We start from the raw sequence: 19,773 nt of genomic DNA, 5'->3' as shown, positions 1-19,773 counted from the left end.
CTCGACATTCCCAGAGATTCCCAGGAAGATCTGATTAATCAAATCTACGAATAATCAAATCTGGAGGGTGATTGTGTATTCCAGGCTGTATGGCCATGTTCCAGAAGTATTCTCTCCTTAGGTTTTGCCCACATCTATGGCAGGCATCCTCAGCCTGCTATAGATGTGGGCAAAACCTAAGGAGAGAATACTTCTGGAACATGGCCATAAAGCCCGGAAAACATACAACCACCCTGTGATTCTGGCTATGAAAGCCTTCGACAACACAATCAAACCTGCAAAAGTGAAACCTGCAAATGTGGGGGGCTGACCGTAATGTCTATGAGTGCTCACTATGCAAAGTTCAGTCTGAAACATCTTGATTTGAGTTCTCATAATGTCGTACAAAAGCAAACTTTGTGAACCAGGCTAAGGTTGACTTTCAGCAGTTGTGACAACAGATTAGCAGTGAATGGAAATATCGGGAGGGAAAATCCATTTCTATATACAAACTTGTCTAAATGAATTTGTTCTGCCCATATCCTTTTGGCTTTGCCTTGGGTCAAAGATCAAGAGAAGGAGTTTGCCAACAAAAGCAAGCTGCGACATGAACATTTTCACATAAAAACAAGAATGTGTCCACAGAACGCAAAATTGTTGCTTGCACAGTCAACCAGTCACTAAGCAGAAACAATACCACGTGATAAAGCTGGCCTAACAAAATCAAACATACATTTGAAATGTAAATACTCACTTCTGCATACATGCAGTGAAGAAAAAGCAAGAGAGCACTTTAATCATGAAAGAGATTATAACGGGAAAAGATGATTTCCTACAATGTTTTTTTTCCCCAATAGCAGACAAGGATTCTGGTTATGTTTCCAATTTGCTTGGCTCTCCAGCTGACATACAGTGGAAAGTGTATGCATACCAAATACCACACAAATGGGCCAAGCTCTTTAGTAAAATTGGCCTCGGTGCACTCTTGATCTTGTGCTTACAGACATACAGAACTTGTACTGAAAAGACATTTTCCCCCAAACTTAATAAAACACGTACTTCTTATTAAGGACTATTTACATGCCACGTTTGAAGTTTCAAAGGCCAGCCGTTTTTGAGCTATCCCTGTGGAAAAAAATGGTCAGAATCTTTTTATAATGGGAAGAATAATTTATGTATCATTTTAAAAAATCAAAACAGGTTAAGGAATGTTGTCAAAACTTTACATCTAGGGACAAATGAGGCACACTGGAGGTAAATAGGAATTAGCACAATATTATAACCTTTGTGAACTGGTTGTTGTGTGAAAGTTCAATGAAAACAAACAATTTTGCAAGTCTACCTGTATTGATAATCAATGCCATATATTTGTTTATGGACTCATCTTCTAGGATCATAGTGAGCAGCAGTTTTTCCATAGCAGAGAAGCAAGACGTACGCACAATAGTCTTAATATGACAGATATTTTAGGAGTATTATAATAAAGCTATTCAAAAAACAAAGGTCTGCTGAAAGTTTCATTTTCCTGGTGGCTAAGGCAGATTCTTTGTTAGCTGTAGCATCATGAGGAACAAGCCATCCTAGATAAATCAACAAGAGGATCTTCCATATTTCTTGATCACTCCCTTTCAATGAAATCTAGACATGGAAGCAGAAAATTACTTGAGTGTTGAGACATGCAACACTGCTGTTACTTGGCAGTGAATGTCATAAAACTCAATGAGACTAACTTCTGATGAACGTGTGTTTGATCAAACTACAAATGTTGTACATATAGTTTTGACTGTTACTTATTTTTTCTAACATTTGCTACATTCAGTTATTAATATTTTCTAGCAGATGTACTGCAAAGAGCATTAAAACTGTATCAGATTTTAATATATACATAGAGGGATGTGTATAATGAGAATTCCCATGCTGTTCCATATTGAGGAATGTTTTACATGAACTGCAGGAATGCCCTCACGTGTAAAAGGAAATGGAACAGTTGTTAGGTATACAGATTCATGTGCGTGCGCTGGATCTGGTGTGTACATAGGAAATAGAAAGAGACAGTGAGAGAACAACAGAGACAGACATTTCCTTGTATGCTATAGCTTAAATATAAGCTGTATAAATGTCAAAAGTGTGGAATCATACCTGTAATCCAGAGATTGCTGTAGGGTAAGGGGATAGTGCAGTGGAGCCTAGGTTTCGTCCAAGCAAAGGTGTCATGGGTGTGCTACTGGTAGTGTGCGTGGCACGCCAGTAAGCCTCAAGGTATTCCGCCAAGTGTTCACAAGCATCTTCAAGCTGATTTTCATCCAGAATAACATCAAACATTTCCTGTCCAGGATAAAGCATTATGTTAAAAACTGGAAACAACTAGGAAAAAGAAAGTAATAGCCCTTCTTCCTCTTCCCAAATATTCTATGTACTATATTCATAACAGAATAATACAACAAAAATGGGTTGGGATGGTTTGTTTAGCAACGGATCTGAGTTTATTTTAAACCCCAACAAAGGCAAAAATTTAAAAAAAACCACTAAAGCAAAGCTGAAACATGTTACAGTATAAACCTCTTAATCACAGATTCAGTCTCCATAGTTTTGCTAGTTTATCATTCAACAACCAATTCAATGGGTCTGCTCTGTCTGAGACTAGCAATCAAATTTAAGTATCACTGGATGATTATGATGACTGAAGATGATGATTGCAGACTAGTGATATAAATATCTTTATAACTAGTACAGTTACAGGATTCTGGAATAATCTACCTAGAATAGAGAGTCATCATTTCCTATTCCACAGGGGAAATATGTAATGGTGTTGGTGGAACTGGGGAATAAGATGCTCAGTAAGTTGGCAAGAAGATGGCAGCATCCCTGCACCTTCAATAATTATGTAGACAAATTCAACTAATTAATGGCTCAATAGGAGTTAGTGGTTTGACAAAATCCATTTTTGTAATGGAGCCAACTCTACCTACTACCCAACAGGGGAGCATATATAGCAGCCACAATTTTCAAATCAGAAATATATTTATAATCTTACATTCTTCTTTTTCTAAATATACATTTAGCATTTTTTCCCAAATAAATAGTAACATCAAATAAGACCTTACAATAAAACACCTCTGTTCAAATTAATGCAGGGGGGAATTCCCATATAGTCCCGGCTGTTTGTGTTATGGAACAAAGACTGCTGTTCAAACAACTGAGGATTGTCAACAACCACTATTTATATGCAGCCTACCTATTCAGATGACAACATGATTCTTTTCAGAGCTAGCATGCCTCACTTTAAAAAGCTGCATACCATTTTAGCCCATCTGAAATACAGTGTAAATACCATTCTTCAAATATGCTAAACACAGACTAACTGTACTGTAGACCAGTAATGGAATGCTAAGCATTCCACTTCTGTAATTCCATAGTTTCTCAAAAGTGACATGTGTACAGCAGACAGGATTTCACACTATATCCAGATAGTGTGGGGTCTGAGGACCCTTCTACACTGCCATATAAAATCACTACTGCGAACATCAAGAGGAGGTGGAAAGATGAGCACTTCACTTTGTGAGATTTGTGAACTATCTTCTGACCCATTCAGGGTTTGATGACTGCCATTTATAGATCAGACAGAAAGGGTGTGTCCTGGCATGAAAGTAGTGTTACGTCAATATGACAGCTTCTGCTAGTCTATGAATGTGTGTCACACACACAAACAGTGCACAGAATGAACATACTTCCCAGATTTGTACTCACTGGTGGACATTGCGCAAGTTTATCTGCTGCAACCAACTGGACATTTAAGTGTTTGCTTTGTGACTTTCCTCTTGACTTGATCAGTCGCTGCAAGACCTAAAAGAAGAGAATGCAAACACGTTGATGAGATTACTTCCATGCTTGAGGAAGATCATGCTTTGAATAGTAAACTCCAGGAGACTCCAAGATGTGAGTAGGTTGCTACCAACCATAGTATGGACAGCTCACATTTGTGTATCTCTTAGCTGCTACCTATCTGGTATGGGCTGGAATCCAGGATCTGGATTCCCATCTGCAACCCATCTTATTCAGAAGGTTCTCTCAACATGAAGTACAGTGTTCCCTCACTACTTCGCAGTTCACTTTTCGCGGATTTGCTATTTCGCAGTTTTTCAATAAACTCTAAAAGACTATTATAAATCATAAAAATTACAATTTACAGCCTAAGGAAGGGAGGAAGGAGAAGCCAAAGGGAGAAAAAAGGAGCCCAAGCAGCAACGGGAGGAGAAGGAGATGATTTATCAACACACGATTGGTTGATAAAGATTTAAAACAGTGTATAACTACTAAAAAATGTATAAATATTAAAATAAATATAGTGTCCCTACTTCGTAGATTTTCACTTATTGCAAGTGGTCCTGGAACCTAACCCCAGCAATAAGTGAGGGAACACTGTATAGCATTTTTAGGAGGTTAGAACTGTTACGGGGAGAAAGTGCCAGTAAATTCCTTTCCTGTAAGCTTTCTTGCATGAACCAGACTCTGTATACCACTCTTTGATGACTTCTTGAAATCTAGTTTTTTGATGTTATTGCTGAATTCTGCTCATTAGATGTCAAAGTAAATATTTCAAGAGCAGTTACTTTTTGAGCCTTATACTAATGACACGGGCCCCCCTTAAAACTTAATTCTAGCATCGCTGCAGTAGTCTTTGTGAAATGCATGACTAGAGCTGTGCTCATATTTGCTGAAAGAAAATGTTACTTTTACCAAGAAATAAACCTCAAGTGCTGTTGCAGTGGAACAGAGAAAGTCTGATGAAGGGCAAAGAGCAGATTTATCATTTATTTACCTTATTTATATCCCGCCTTTCTCTACCCGTAGGGGGACTCAAGACAGCTTACAAATGACACTTATACAGTGCCTTAAATATAAAGCATGACCGTAAAATAAAATTGAGTTAAAATTAATACATACAAAAAGCATAATTATATATATTTCAATATTAAACCACATCATCCAAAAGCAAAAGTCTAAGGCCATTCCACAGCCAATTGCACAGTTTCCGTTAAGATTGTTGCACTGCACTATTTTTCAAAGGCCTGGTAAAAGATATAGTGACAATAGGATCGTGTTAAAAAAAACTTTATCCTAACTGGAAAGGAGAGAGCTTGATGGAGAGCAATGAATGCTTTGAACAGGGTTGTGGAAAAGTCAAAGATGTGAGTGAAAAATCTGAGATGGGATTGTATATTAATAAAAGTAATTCTGCAATCCCATTGCCTTTGGGATTTCTTTGCGGTGGGGGGTTGTGTGTGTCTGTATTATAAAGCATGAGCAGATAACGAGAAAAGAAAAAAAGATCAAAAGTTGGAAGGACAACTTCTGCTCTTCCCACTGTAAGTACAAAAGATGTTGTTACAGCTCATTCAACAGGGCTTTGTAAGAGTTTTCAATGTGATGGTTAGAAGCTTAAAGTTGGTGTGGGAAGCGTCAGGGCTCCATTCTGGTGAATTCAAAGCCTTTATTCCCAAATCTGTAGAAAGTTTTATTCTGCAGAGTGTGTTTATATACAATTTCAAGTATTTTTCTAGTGTCATATTCCACACATAACGTTTAATTATGTACTAGACACTATAGGAGTTTTAGGAATTTTGTTTGGGTGTATTTTAGATCCCTGGGAAACCTGGTCAACACTGAAACAACTGCGGAAATGCTGTTGAAGATTTCTGAAGTTCAGAGGTTTGGCAATCTTCTATACAACACAGCTAACTACTCTTCACTAAAACATATAAGTTTCAAATTAAAATGTAATTTCGCAAGAATAAAATTCATATGAATTTTCCAGATCTACGTATATCATGCTTATTGTCAACAATGGTTTCACTTGATACTTTTTTATTACAAGCGTTTGATCTTTTCAGAGTTGTACCTGACTTAAACCATCATCCCACTTTTGTCTCTGATGTCTTCTGACTTTTAAGATTTTAGCTACCTCCCTGCCACTATGTTTAATTCTGAGAAATTGTTTTAATCAATCACATTCTTATGGGAGACAAGATTCATCCTCGTCTCTTTCTCTTTCTCTCCTCCCCTCTCCTTCTTTCTCAATATTGGTTAGCACTACATTTTAAACACTTATAGATCTTGATTAGTTTCTTATAGTTTTTTTTTAGCTGTGTTCAAAATTAGCATTCAAAAGATAGGCAGAATTTGAAATTCTGCAGTACTATTCAACATGCTATAATTTTTCCTCATTGTTAAGGTAAATCCCCATCCCACCCTGGACCTTCAGACTTGATAGAAAAGAAGAGGGAAAATGAGTTTTCTCAGCTATCAAAATGTCCCTGTAAACGTACTAGGCTACTGTCTTTGAAGTACTGTTCTTTTTGTCACAACAGAACAGGAACTTGGCAGAATGATTAACACCATAGAAATGTGTGATAAATGTGTGATCAAGGCAGGTTAAGCATCAATAAATATGCAAACAATGTGTTGAAATTAGACCAAACATTTTCTAGATGACAGATTCAGTCCAGACTAAAACGGTTGTCTGATTCAATAACTAACTACACATCATGTTGAGTTTCACAACGGAAAAGCCTGACACACACACACACACACACACACACACACACACACACACACACACACATATATATCTGTGTGAATGAGAGAGAGGAATTGGGATCAGGTTTTAGAGAGATCACGGGAACTTAGTTTTTCATGTTAGAAGTGAATTGAGAATGTACTGCAAATTGCTTCTGGTGTGAGAGAATCAGCCATCTACAGAGAGGTTGCCCAAGGGATGCCTGGATGTGTTACCATACTGTGGGAGGCTTCTCTCATGTCCATGCATGGGAAGCTGGAGCTGACAGACAGGAGCTCACCCCATCTCATGGATTTGAACCACCAACCTTCAGATCAGCAGTTTAGCCGGCACAAGAGTTTAACCCACTGTGCCATCGCGACTCTATCAAGTAACTGAGTCAAAGCAGGGACCCTGTATAAACAACTTCTTTCCCCAAAGTTTATATTACCTGTAGTAGAGGTAGGAAAAGTAAGGGCTGACAATGCAATCCCATGTATATCAAGTCAGAATCCTATCTGAGTTCAATGGGGCTTACTTTCAAGTCATTGTATATAATTGCAGTAATAAAATTAGGTAAACCCTTTTGTGGGATATCATGATTTCAGAGAGGCAATATGAACAAAAAAATTTGATCTATGCTACCCCGTGCCAGCTACCCACAGTTTCATTTTTAAGGATTTTTTAAAAGCAAAAGCAAATCACAGAACAATCTTGTCCTTCCATCTCCTTCTCACCTGAGCTACCTTCTCTTTAGCCATAGATAAATTTTAAACTCTTAACTATGAGGATTTCATAGCAATTTGCCAAAAGGAAGAGTTGCATGTTTATTCATTCATGTAGGAACAGATAATTTCATAGGCTTTTGCCCATCTGCTATGAAATACTGAGAGATTCAATTATTTTTAGCATTTAGATAAATGAGAGTAAAAAAATATTTCTACAAAAATATTTTTGCATGGAAAAACTTGGCTTTTACACACACACACACACTGCTGGTTTTTGTGCAAAACCAGTATGTTCTTGCTTAAATGCGATTTTAGCAAAATGTGAAAAATCCTTAACAATGTTGAAACACCACCCCCATCAAGGATAAAAAAAACAGTGAATATTATTTGCAACCTACTATGAAGTATTTTTCTAAATCAGGGTTTAACCAATAAAATTATTGTTGTAGAATAAGCATATTGCAATAGTAGTCAGGAAATTATATGAGTCTGCCGTATAATCCAGTTCAAAGCAGATAATCTGGATTTTATATGGCAGTATATATGGGTCTTACAATAAAGAGTCGGAGCTAGCAACCACCGTGTCCCAGTTTCCTGAGAAAGATCTGGAATAAGAACGTATCTATTTTCTAAAATATTATTCAGCCTCATCTCAGGCCAGAACTAGAAAACTAGATCTATTGTAAATGATGAGGACTATGCTACTCAAATAAAATCCCTGACTACTTATACTAATACGCAGAGAGAATCAGAAAGATAGAGACAGACTACCTTTTCTATTAAAATAGCCAGAAGCAATATTACCTTTGGAGATGACACTTTAACATGGACGATAATAGGAGCTAAGGATGTCTTAATAAGTTGTGCTGGGTGGTTGATAGTATCCGCATCTAGAACAACCAGTTGTAAAGATCGTGCCAATTCAAAAATTCGTTCTATTTCACTCTGCACTTCCGCTGCAAAAGGAAAAAGCAGAAATCATGATTGCAATATTATTTCAGGACAAACCAAAGTAATTGTACTGTCAGTTCAAAAAAAATACAGTGCCTTACCATTACATAGAAAGATCCTGTGAAGTTTATTTGTCAGTTTCTCATTCTGGTTCCCATTATATAACTACCTAGTAAGTACTGTATATTATTTACTGACATAAGACAGTAAATATGGTCTTATCCCGATATATATGACTTTGGATATTTTAAAAATGGTAGACAGTCTGCAATAGAGGCAGACAAAGTTTGGGGCCACCACAGAAGTAGTCAGCCTCATTTTTTTGCTTTGAACAATCATCAACTTCTACTGAGGGGAAAAGCCATATTTCTTATACCTGACAATGCAAAACTGCATAGAGGAGGAGGAAGAGGAGGGGAAGGAGGAGGAGAAGCAAAGAAGACTGGCATCTTGTACACCAAGAGATTTTGTGGAGAGTCTTGCAATAGACACGTGAAAAAGGTGTTTTATTCAGCAAGAGGTGAAGAAAAAGCAAAATAATATAAAAACTTGGGAAATATTGGGCCAGAGATCTCTAAAGGAGAACTTCAAGGTAGAGAGAAATATGGGATCTTAAGGCAAATCCATGACTTATTGTCTTAAGCTGACATTCACCAAGCACCAAGTGATCTTTTCATCCCTCCTCCCCGTTGTAGGACATGGCTCTACAAGGGCCGGAAAAATAGTACAGGTCAATAACTGGCTCAGAAAATGGTGTCAAGAGGAGCATTTTGGCTTCCTTGACCATGGTCTACTCTTCCAAGAGGATGGACTACTGGCAAGCGATGGGGTGCATCTCACACAAGTAGGAAAACATCTTTTTGCACACAGACTCACAAACCTCATCAGGCGCACTTTAAACTAAATCCACTGGGGGAGGGGAACAACAGCCTGGCGAACACTATATTACCCACGACCACAGGGAACCGCCGTAAGGCTAAACGGAGGGCTGCACAAACACAGCAAGGACCAAGTACAGAGAGCACAATAATCCCAAATAAACAGTTCGAGGGGAGGTCACAGGGGCTTACATGTCTTTACACTAATGCTCAGAGCATGGGAAATAAGCAAGACGAACTCCAACTCCTAGCACAGCACCACACATACGATGTCATAGGCATCACTGAAACCTGGTGGGATGACTCCCATCACTGGAATTTAACCATTGAGGGCTATAACCTCTTTCACAGAAATAGAACAAAGGGGAGAGGAGGGGGAGTAGCTTTATATGTCAAAAACAGTTACGTTGCAGAAGAAATGCAAGACTGTAATCCGGGAAACCAGCTTGAAAGCATCTGGATAAGAATCAAGGGAACCGGGACTCAAAAAGATCTTGTCGTGGGTGTCTACTACAGACCTCCGAGTCAGGATGAAGGACTTGATGAAGCCTTCTGTCAACAGCTGACCAAACAGGCACAAAGAAGAGATATAGTAGTCATGGGCGATTTCAATTATCCCGATATCTGCTGGAAAACAAACTCAGCCAAGAGTACAAAGTCCAACAAATTCCTCACTTGCTTTGCAGATAATTTTATGGTCCAGAAGGTAGAAGAGGCAACAAGGGGATCAGCAACTCTTGATCTAATCTTAACAAATGTGGAAGACCTGATCAATACAGTTGAAGTGGTTGGATCCTTAGGGGCAAGTGACCATGTGCTCCTGCAGTTTGCAATACAAAGGAATGCTGAAACTAAGACAAGTCAAACACGCATTCTGGACTTTAAGAGAGCTGACTTCCAAAAAATGAAGGAATTACTGAGCGGCATTCCATGGACGCCGATATTAAAAAACAAGGGAGTTAAGGATGGATGGGAGTTTTTCAAAAGTGAAATACTCAAGGCGCAAATGCAAACAGTGCCAACAAAGAAGAAAAATAAGACAAGTGCAAAGAAGCCAGAATGGATGTCCAAAGAACTTCTAACTGAGCTAAAGCTCAAAAGTGACATGCACAAGAAGTGGAAAAGGGGAGAAATCACCAAAGAAGAATTCAAACGTATAGCCAACTCCTGTAGGGAAAAGGTTCGCAAGGCTAAAGCGCAAAATGAGCTCAGGCTTGCCAGGGACATAAAAAACAACAAAAAAGGTTTTTTTGCTTATGTTGGTAGAAAAAGGAAGAAAAAGGAGGCGATAGGGCCACTGCAAGGAGTAGATGGGGTGATGGTGACAGGGGATAGGGAAAAGGCAGAACTGCTTAATGCCTTCTTTGCCTCGGTCTTCTCACAAAAAGAAAGCCATCTTCAACCTCAGCAACATGGAATGGACGAAGGATTGGGGGAAATCCAACCCCAAATAGGGAAACAAGTTGTCCAGGAACACCTGGCCACTCTAAACGAATTCAAGTCCCCAGGGCCAGATCAGCTACATCCAAGAGTATTGAAGGAACTAGCGGAAGTTATTTCAGAACCACTGGCAATCATCTTCGAGAGTTCTTGGAGAACAGGAGAAGTCCCAGCAGATTGGAGGAGGGCGAATGTGGTCCCTATCTTCAAGAAGGGAAAAAAGAACGACCCAAACAATTACCGTCCGGTCAGCCTCACATCAATACCAGGCAAGATTCTGGAAAAGATTATTAAGGAAGTGGTCTGCAAACACTTAGAAACAAATGCGGTCATTGCTAATAGTCAACACGGATTTACCAAAAACAAGTCATGCCAGACTAATCTGATCTCTTTTTTCGATAGAGTTACGAGTTGGGTCGATACAGGGAATGCCGTGGATGTAGCATATCTAGATTTCAGTAAGGCCTTCGACAAAGTCCCCCACGACCTTCTGGCAAACAAACTAGTAAAATGTGGGCTAGACAAAACTACGGTTAGGTGGATCTGTAATTGGCTAAGTGAACGAACCCAAAGGGTGCTCACCAATGCGTCGTCTTCATCATGGAAAGAAGTGACAAGTGGAGTGCCGCAGGGCTCCGTCCTGGGCCCGGTTCTGTTCAACATCTTTATTAACGACTTAGACGAAGGGTTAGAAGGCACGATCATCAAGTTTGCAGATGACACCAAACTCGGAGGGATAGCTAACACTCCAGAAGACAGGAGCAGAATTCAAAACGATCTTGACAGACTAGAGAGATGGGCCGAAACTAACAAAATGAAGTTCAACAGGGACAAATGCAAGATACTTCACTTCGGCAGAAAAAATGGAAATCAAAGATACAGAATGGGGGATGCCTGGCTTGACAGCAGTGTGTGCGAAAAAGATCTTGGAGTCCTCGTGGACAACAAGTTAAACATGAGCCTACAATGTGATGCGGCAGCTAAAAAAGCCAATGGGATTTTGGCCTGCATCAATAGGGGAATAACGTCTAGATCCAGGGAAGTCATGCTCCCCCTCTATTCTGCCTTGGTCAGACCACACCTGGAATACTGTGTCCAGTTTTGGGCACCGCAGATGAAGGGAGATGCTGACAAGCTGGAAAGCGTCCAGAGGAGGGCAACTAAAATGATTAAGGGTCTGGAGAACAAGCCCTATGAGGAGAGGCTTAAAGAGCTGGGCATGTTTAGCCTGCAGAAGAGAAGGCTGAGAGGAGACATGATAGCCATGTACAAATATGTGAGGGGAAGTCATAGGGAGGAGGGAGCAAGCTTATTTTCTGCTGCCCTGCAGACTAGGACACGGAACAATGGCTTCAAACTACAGGAAAGGAGATTCCACCTGAACATCAGGAAGAACTTCCTCACTGTGAGGGCTGTTCGGCAGTGGAACTCTCTCCCCCGGGCCGTGGTGGAGGCTCCTTCTTTGGAGGCTTTTAAGCAGAGGCTGGATGGCCATCTGTCGGGGGTGCTTTGAATGCGATTTCCTGCTTCTTAGCGGGGGGTTGGACTAGATGGCCCTTGAGGTCTCTTCCAACTCTACTATTCTATGATTCTATGATTCTATGATCAGCTTGCAAGAATGTACTGAGGACACTGGGAAATTTTACATACCACATAGATCTTAAAAGGATTTAACCTCTTACCTAAACTGGACCGGGTATTCGACCGCTCAATTATTGCCCTCTTGCTTGGATTATTTAGAACAGACCTCTTAGCAAGGGAAATGTCAGCTGTCACTCTAGTTATTGATATCCTACAAGGAAAGCATAGGAATAGAACATAAGAGTTCATGTCAAAATATTTGGGTGAAACATTTGTGCTGGATTGCCATTTAGCATTTACATCATTATTAACAAATGAAACCTTGATGGTTTATCAATGAGTGCATCATTGTGGTGAACAAATCTAACAAATATTCATATGGAAGAACAAGAAAAAAAACAATAGCCTTCTGTTAAATAATCAAAACTTACAGCCAGTCTGTGACACTAGCAGACAAGATAGACAATGCACCAAAAATATTGTTTCTTAATCCCCCATAGTGTATCTATTCTATTTAATCCTAGACATCATGTCTGCCTTTTCTATTACAATAGCCAGAAGCAATATCCATCTACAATGTCCAAGCCTGAGATCCCAGTCCAGAGATTTCACAAACTAAGGACTCAATCAAATTAGTAGTTTCATACTATCTGTTACTGCTATCCGCTCAGAGCAGTGGTTCTCAACCTGTGTGTCCCCAGATGTTTTGGCCTTCAACTCCCAGAAATCCTAACAGCTGGTAAATTGGCTGGGATTTCTGGGGGTTGTAGGCCAAAACACCTGGGGACCCACAGGCTGAGAACCACTGGCTCACAGGGTCCAGGACTTTGTTATAACCTTTATGGTGTCAGCTTCAAAAATCCCATGATTTTGTTCTCCTCCCATTCAAAAGCATGTTTGTTCTTACAGAGCTTCTACAAATGTAGAAGAGGGGAAGTGCTCAAATCCAAAGCTTGCTGTGACTTGTCTCCATAATGCTGTTAGCATCCCACTGCATGCCACAAATGTTGTTTCATTAGTCCATCCCCAGGTTTTATTTCTTGTGCTTACTTGGCCATGGAACCTCAAAAGCTTCTCACTCCTGTCTTGTGAGAAGTGAGTTGTCATCTTTTTCCAAGTTTCAGAGTTGCTTATTTTTTTAGAGCAATCCAGTACTGTTCATGTGAGGAAATACTTGGATATATACAGAGCATGAGAGCACTCTGTCAGAAACACTATTCTGAAGAGGAGAAAGACGAATTCAAATCCACTTAGGGTGGCGTCTTGCTTCTTGTGTGTGTGTACAAAAGATAGAACTGATACTTGTTGGGTTTTTGATGCTCCTCAGTATCTTCCACATATGATACAAAAATATACTCTACAAAGGGTTTATTCATAGCAACTCTTGACTTGCCATTGACAGTTGCCATGGTTTCCTATAAGAAAACAATGACGTCCAGCTACCATAGTCATATGCTGTACTGAAAGACATCTGACAGCAGCAGTGACAGAACACCTGCTCTATGTTCCACATTTAACATAAATGCTTGTTTTGAAAGCCATGCAACAAGCTGCGGGGAAAGAAGATTATTCAGAACTTTAGGGGAAGGGAGAGTGAGGATGCAGATGAGAAACACCACCAATAAGATAGACAGCTCAAAGATGTGATGCATTTAACTGCAACAAAAGTTCCATCCAACAAGTTCCTATATACAGTCGAGTCTCACTTATCCAACATAAATGGGCCAGCAGAATGTTGGATAAGTGAATATCTTGGATAATAAGGAGAGATTAAGGAGAAGTCTATTAAATGTCAAATTACATTATGATTTTACAAATCAAGCACCAAAACATCACGTTTTACAACAAATCGGCAGAAAAAGCAGTTCAATACATGGTAATGCTACGTAGTAATTACTGTATTTATGAATTTAGCACCAAAATATCACGATATATTGAAAACATTGACTACAAAAATGCGTTGGATAATCCAGAACATTGGATAAGTGAATGTAGGAGTGGGTTGGTAGGCTAGTAGGCCGGGATGCTTTGTTTTACATGGTTTTACTGTATGTATGGGTAAGTGTGTACGTTTTGTATGTTTCACATGTTTTGATATGGTCAAAACTGACTAATCAATAAAGAGTTGTTGTTGATATGTGAGATTCTACTGTAGTAACTTTCACCTTTGAAGGGCTTTTTATGACACTTTTTATTATGCACACTGAAAAACTGAGTAACCGTTATTATATGGGGAGGTATTCAGCTACATATTTAATTTCTCTATTCTGCTACTGTACAAAAAGGTAAAGAAGTCACTCGGGAAACAAGACTTTCTGGATGGACTTTCTGCAAATAATCCTAACCACCTGCACAAAATCCTCTGAAAGGGCCTCATCAGGTGGGCAAAATTGCCCGTTGCGCAACACCTTCACTTCACTTGCGGCACAGAGCCCATCGGCTCCTATCCCACGGCATCTATCTATTTGCCACAAGTGAATTGACAGCATGATAAGCTGCCACGGCGGCAACACAGGAAGCATCCCGTGTTACATAGGCAACAATGGGGGGGGAGGGGGGGAAGCTGGGTGGAGGATTCTTCCTCCCATGGGATGGGGTAAGGAGCAAGGCGGGTAATGCGGGGCATGGCACAATGGGTTCCCCACAATGGATTTGCCACGGTGCGTGGCGAATCCCATCCTTAATGTGATGAGGTCCTGCTCAGTTAAATATGATATCTGGGTTGGAATAATGCAGCACTAAGGGCCAGACTACCAACAATGCTAAACCAAAAGGTTGTACTATATACCTAAACTGGAGAAAACCTGAGCAAGCCCTCAGGTTCATCTGCTCCCTCTTCCTCCTTCAACAGAGCCATGTGAACTTGGACTCTTGTTGAATTTAGTTTTGATTTCAACAAAATATGCATATCCCTAGATTTGAACTGGAAATTATGGTTGAAAACAAATTCTGATCCATTTCAAAACAAGAGGACTATAAATTTTGGATTACTTTGCTCTATTGTTTTTATTAGCCAGTGAGAACATTAAATCACAACATTTGCCTTTAAGTTAAGAACAAGCTAGCTTTGTGCGACTCAGCAGGAGACTTGTTCTCAGCAGCATATTAAGAGAGAGGAATTGGAAAGCATAAAAGCACAAAGCTTATCTCGAAGTCATCCAACTCATGCATGCAGCACTAAAAATTTATTCAGCACTATGTGCAAACTTCCTCACTGAGCCTATTGCACCAACAAAAAGATCTATGTAACTAGAAGGAATGAAATTAATAGGGTAGGGTTTAGTTAAACTTCTGGATCTATCTACTAGTACAATCATCCCCAGGGAGGAGCCCCCAGATGGCGTAGTGGACTAAGTGACTTGAAGGTTGGGTTGCTGACCTGAAAGCTGCCAGGTTCGAATCTCACCTGGGGAGAGTGTGGATGAGCTCCCTCTATCAGCTCCAGCTCCATGCGGGGACATGAGAGAAGCCTCCCACAAGGATGGTAAAAACATAAAAAAACATCCGGGCGTCCCCTGGGCAACGTCCTTGCAGATGGCCAATTCTCTCACTCCAGAAGCAACTCCGGTTGCTCCTGACACGAAAAAAAATAAAAAAAAATCCCCAGGGAGCTTGTCATACCACATACTGATAGCAATTTAATTTGATTGGGACCATTTACAAGTATTTCCCACATAACAAGTTGCCTTGCAGTTTAAAAGAGATACAAAAGCAAATGGCATGTACTTAGGAGCTTCTTGCTATAAACCATTCCACTGTCAAAGTCTTAAAGATGGCTTACAATTTCAGATTCAAAGTCACAAGGAAATGATAAGGAGTTAATAATAAAAATCCTATGAAGAAAATTAGCAATATGTATAAAAGCAGCATATACCCAGAAAACTTGTTACTTCTTATTAAAAGGCCTGGCAAACAGCTTAATGTCCAAAAGGCAGCCTTAATGCCAAGTGAATATCCCAAGGAAGGAAATCCAAGTGACATATTGACATCAGAGAGGAAGCAAGAAGCTCCTGACTATACTCTCAAAGACTCTACCAATTAGCTTACGTTGGCAGATTCAAGTTGGCATTTTCTTGGTCAGACCCAACTAGAGTATTGATTTAACCTAGTGGTTCTCAAACTGTGGGCTCCATGAAGCACATGCAGTCATGCCGGCCACATGACCTTGGAGGTGTCTACGGACAATGTCGGCTCTTTGGCTTGTAAATGGAGATGAGCACCAACCCCCCAGTCAGACATGAATAGACTTAATGCCAGGAGAAAACCTTTACGTTTCTTTATGAGGTATTGATTCTTCTGACACTGCTGCCTTCCTTGTTGAATTGCTGCAAATTATAGGGGTTTCTCCTCGGTGTCTCTCAATTCAAATAGGAGACGGCTATCTTGCTGAAGGTACTCATCTGATCTATCTGCCACTAGTTGCCCTGCTTCTAGAAATGGGCAATCACAGAGACTTTTCTACTTCTGTGCCAAATTCCACGGGATGAGTTACAACAACCTTTTTAGTTCTGAATCAAATTTCCTGTTCAATCTATTTTGTGAAGCTTCAGACAAATGGAACATTTTCAACTGTCTTTCTCTGTAGGTGTCCGACTGTGTTTTGGGTGTCTTCCCTAAAGAACTCAGCCTTACCAGTAGCATAATTTTGCCAAAACAAACAAACAAAAAAACAAACAAACAAACCCCAAAACCTTGTATGCATAATGTTCTATTATTTAAATAGTGATTTGCAACAATTATCTGCAAATAGCAGCACTGTTCACAAAGTTTTAAAAAACAGTCTAAACTTCCTAAAGGGCATCAATTCACAGTACGAAGCTACTGCTAACTGTTATGGAGAGCTTTGATTCTTGCACAGCAGGGCACAAGATGTCATTAACAGCTAATGTGGTGTTAACATTTTGCACCAGGAAGACATCTCGCAGTTAGAACTGTTGGATTCCAGCGTATTCCTTCAATTGTTCTGTAGAGAAAAAAATACAGCTTGCCAGAGTATAAATCCTTCTTCTCTCATATGTTTGGAAATGTAAAGATGAATCATAACCAGAACTCATACTGAAAAGACATTTTCTTTAACTCTAGTTCTTCTAGAATTAGAGAGAGGACATATTCTGAAGTTCTCCATCTGGCCTTGGATAAACTGAAAGGATACCAGACTGCATTTAATCCCTTAACTATCAGTGGATTCCTTTATTTTGAGACTTGTGTTTTTCCTCTGGCAAGCTGCAAATGATAGGGCTATCTCCTCAGCATCTGCTTTATATGAAATTTTCCTTTTGGTCAGTTGAGGACAGTTACATTTGTTATAGTTGTCACTTATGACATGTCCATTTCTTGAAAAACTGTTACATCTGTATCACTTTGGAGAGAAGCATTCCTAGAGAATCATTTCCAGATTCATTGTCTCCTGCCTTTAGTGATCTCAGCCAGTGACTGGATAGTTCCTAAGTTCTGGTTTTGTCTTCATGGACCAACAGGCTACTCTCAGCTGGGCTCTCTGAGCAATGATCTAAAGTTCCTACATACCTGTTGGCCCATTCAGACGTAAGTATAAACAAACAAGAACCAACAAAATGTTCATAAATGACATGCCAGAGCTGATTTTTGAATCCTCATCTATATATATAAAGGAGTAATGGTGTCCGTCCCGCCCACTAAACAACAAACGTACAAGCCCCAGAACCTAGAAATTTGGCCACACAACCCACCATCCTTGCCCCTAGGTTCCGACAACAATAAGAAAAGAAAAATAAAGTCCTAATTAGAGGGAGAGCAATAATTGTTTTTATCCAATTGCTGCCAGTTAGAAGGCTAAGCTCCGCCCACTTGGTCTCCTAGCAACCCACTCAGCCCACTGATAATAAAATAAAAAATAACATAAATACAAATAATACAATAAAAAATAATAAAAAACACTAAAATAATAAAAAAACACTAAAAAATTAATACAATAAAATACTATAACAAAATCACTAAAAATAATACAACACAATAATAAAATATAATAAATAAAAAAGATAAATTACAATAAAATTAATTAAAAAATACAAATAACCCTAATGGCAGAGAAGGTAGACCTAGTGGCAGAGAAAGTAGACCTAGTGGCAGAGAAGGTAGACCTAGTGGCAGAGAAGGTAGACCTAGTGGCAGAGAAGGTAGACCTAGTGGCAGGGAAGGTAGACCTAGCGGCAGGGAAGGTAGACCTTGTGGCAGAGAAGGTAGACCTAGCGGGAGAGAAGGTAGACCTAGCGGCAGAGAAGGTAGACCTAGCGGCAGGGAAGGTAGACCTTGTGGCAGAGAAGGTAGACCTAGCGGGAGAGAAGGTAGACCTAGCGGCAGAGAAGGTAGACCTAGCGGCAGGGAAGGTAGACCTAGCGGCAGGGAAGGTAGACCTAGTGGCAGAGAAGGTACACCTAGTGGCAGAGTGATCCCACCGGCCTCACAAGCACGGCTGGTGGGGACGGGAGAGAGGGCCTTCTCGGCGGTGGCTCCTCGGCTGTGGAACTCCCTCCCCAGTGACATCCGGCAGGCTCCATCCCTTCTGGGGTTCAGGAAGAAGCTGAAGACCTGGCTATGCGCGCAAGCGTTTAATGAATGAACTCAGTTAGCATTGACATGGATTGGATTAAGGCTTTTGCACAAGGTCTGATGGATGATTGGTATATATATTTGGTGTTGCATTGTGTTAAATTTTTATATATTGTATTTTACTATGTTATTTAATTATTTTAACTGTTTTATTCTTATTTTATTGTATTATGATGTACTGGTAGTGATCCTACCAGTTGTGTAAGCCGCCCTGAGTCCCCTCGGGGAGAAATATTGGAAATAAAATAAATAAATAAATAAATAAAATAAAATAAAAATTCCACAACAATTTTTAACCTATTCCACCGCCACTTTGCCACAGCAACGCGTGGCCGGGCACAGCTAGTGATTTAATATAGTAACTGAGAGGTTGAAGAGTAAACTAATTAAGTCTGTAATGGATTGCTGTGAGTTTTCCGGGCTGTATAGCCATGATCCTGAAAAATTCTCTCCTGACATTTCACCCACATCTATGGAAGGCATACTCAGAGGTTGTGAGGTCTCTTGGAAACTAGGCAAGTGGGAAACTAGGCAAGTAATAGTTTATTTGCTTACAGCAGATCAGATTTATTGATAACTATCCAACTATCTACACCAGACTTCTGTCACAAGTGACTAGCCTCAGATAGAAGAAACCTTTTCACCTTTCTCAGATACTTTAACTAAAACTATATTTTAAAAAGCAATGGTTTCTAAATTTAACCAACTCTGCATTTTATGATGTCCATACTCTCATGAAGCTACTACTTTACCATTGGAGCCACCGATGGCATAGTGGGTTAAAGCCTTGTGACTTGAAGGTTGAGTTGCTGACCTAAAGGCTGCTAGGTTGGACTCCAACCTGGGGAGAGTACGGATGAGCTCCCTCTATCAGCTCCAGCTCCATGCGGGGACATGAGAGAAGCCTCCCACAAGGATGGTAAAAACATCAAAACATCCAGGTGTCCCCTGGGCAAAGTCACACCAGAAGCAACTTGCAGTTTCTCAAGTCGCTCCTGATATGAAAAAAAACTACTGTTACCAACTTTACTAATAGCCTGCATGCCTTTCAACGCTCTTCTCTATTCTACAT

The 19,773-nt window shown here is 40.0% G+C and overlaps 1 protein-coding gene across 3 annotated transcripts in view; it reads right to left on the bottom strand.

The window, feature by feature from the left end:
- cacnb4 (calcium voltage-gated channel auxiliary subunit beta 4) overlaps positions 1 to 19,773 on the bottom strand; it is a 231,061-nt gene that overhangs the window by 17,055 nt on the left and 194,233 nt on the right. For 2 of the 3 annotated variants that reach the window (XM_008117705.2, NM_001291395.1), the window contains 4 exon segments: positions 12,215 to 12,324; positions 8,068 to 8,219; positions 3,727 to 3,822; positions 2,119 to 2,304 (listed from right to left, as the gene is read on the bottom strand). In XM_008117705.2, coding sequence (XP_008115912.1) covers positions 2,119 to 2,304; positions 3,727 to 3,822; positions 8,068 to 8,219; positions 12,215 to 12,324 — 544 coding nt within the window. 3 annotated transcript variants of the gene reach the window in all.

This window comes from Anolis carolinensis, chromosome 1 (assembly GCF_035594765.1).
Source record: "Anolis carolinensis isolate JA03-04 chromosome 1, rAnoCar3.1.pri, whole genome shotgun sequence".
NCBI lineage: Eukaryota > Metazoa > Chordata > Lepidosauria > Squamata > Dactyloidae > Anolis > Anolis carolinensis.
This window is presented reverse-complemented; position numbering and strand designations above follow the sequence as displayed.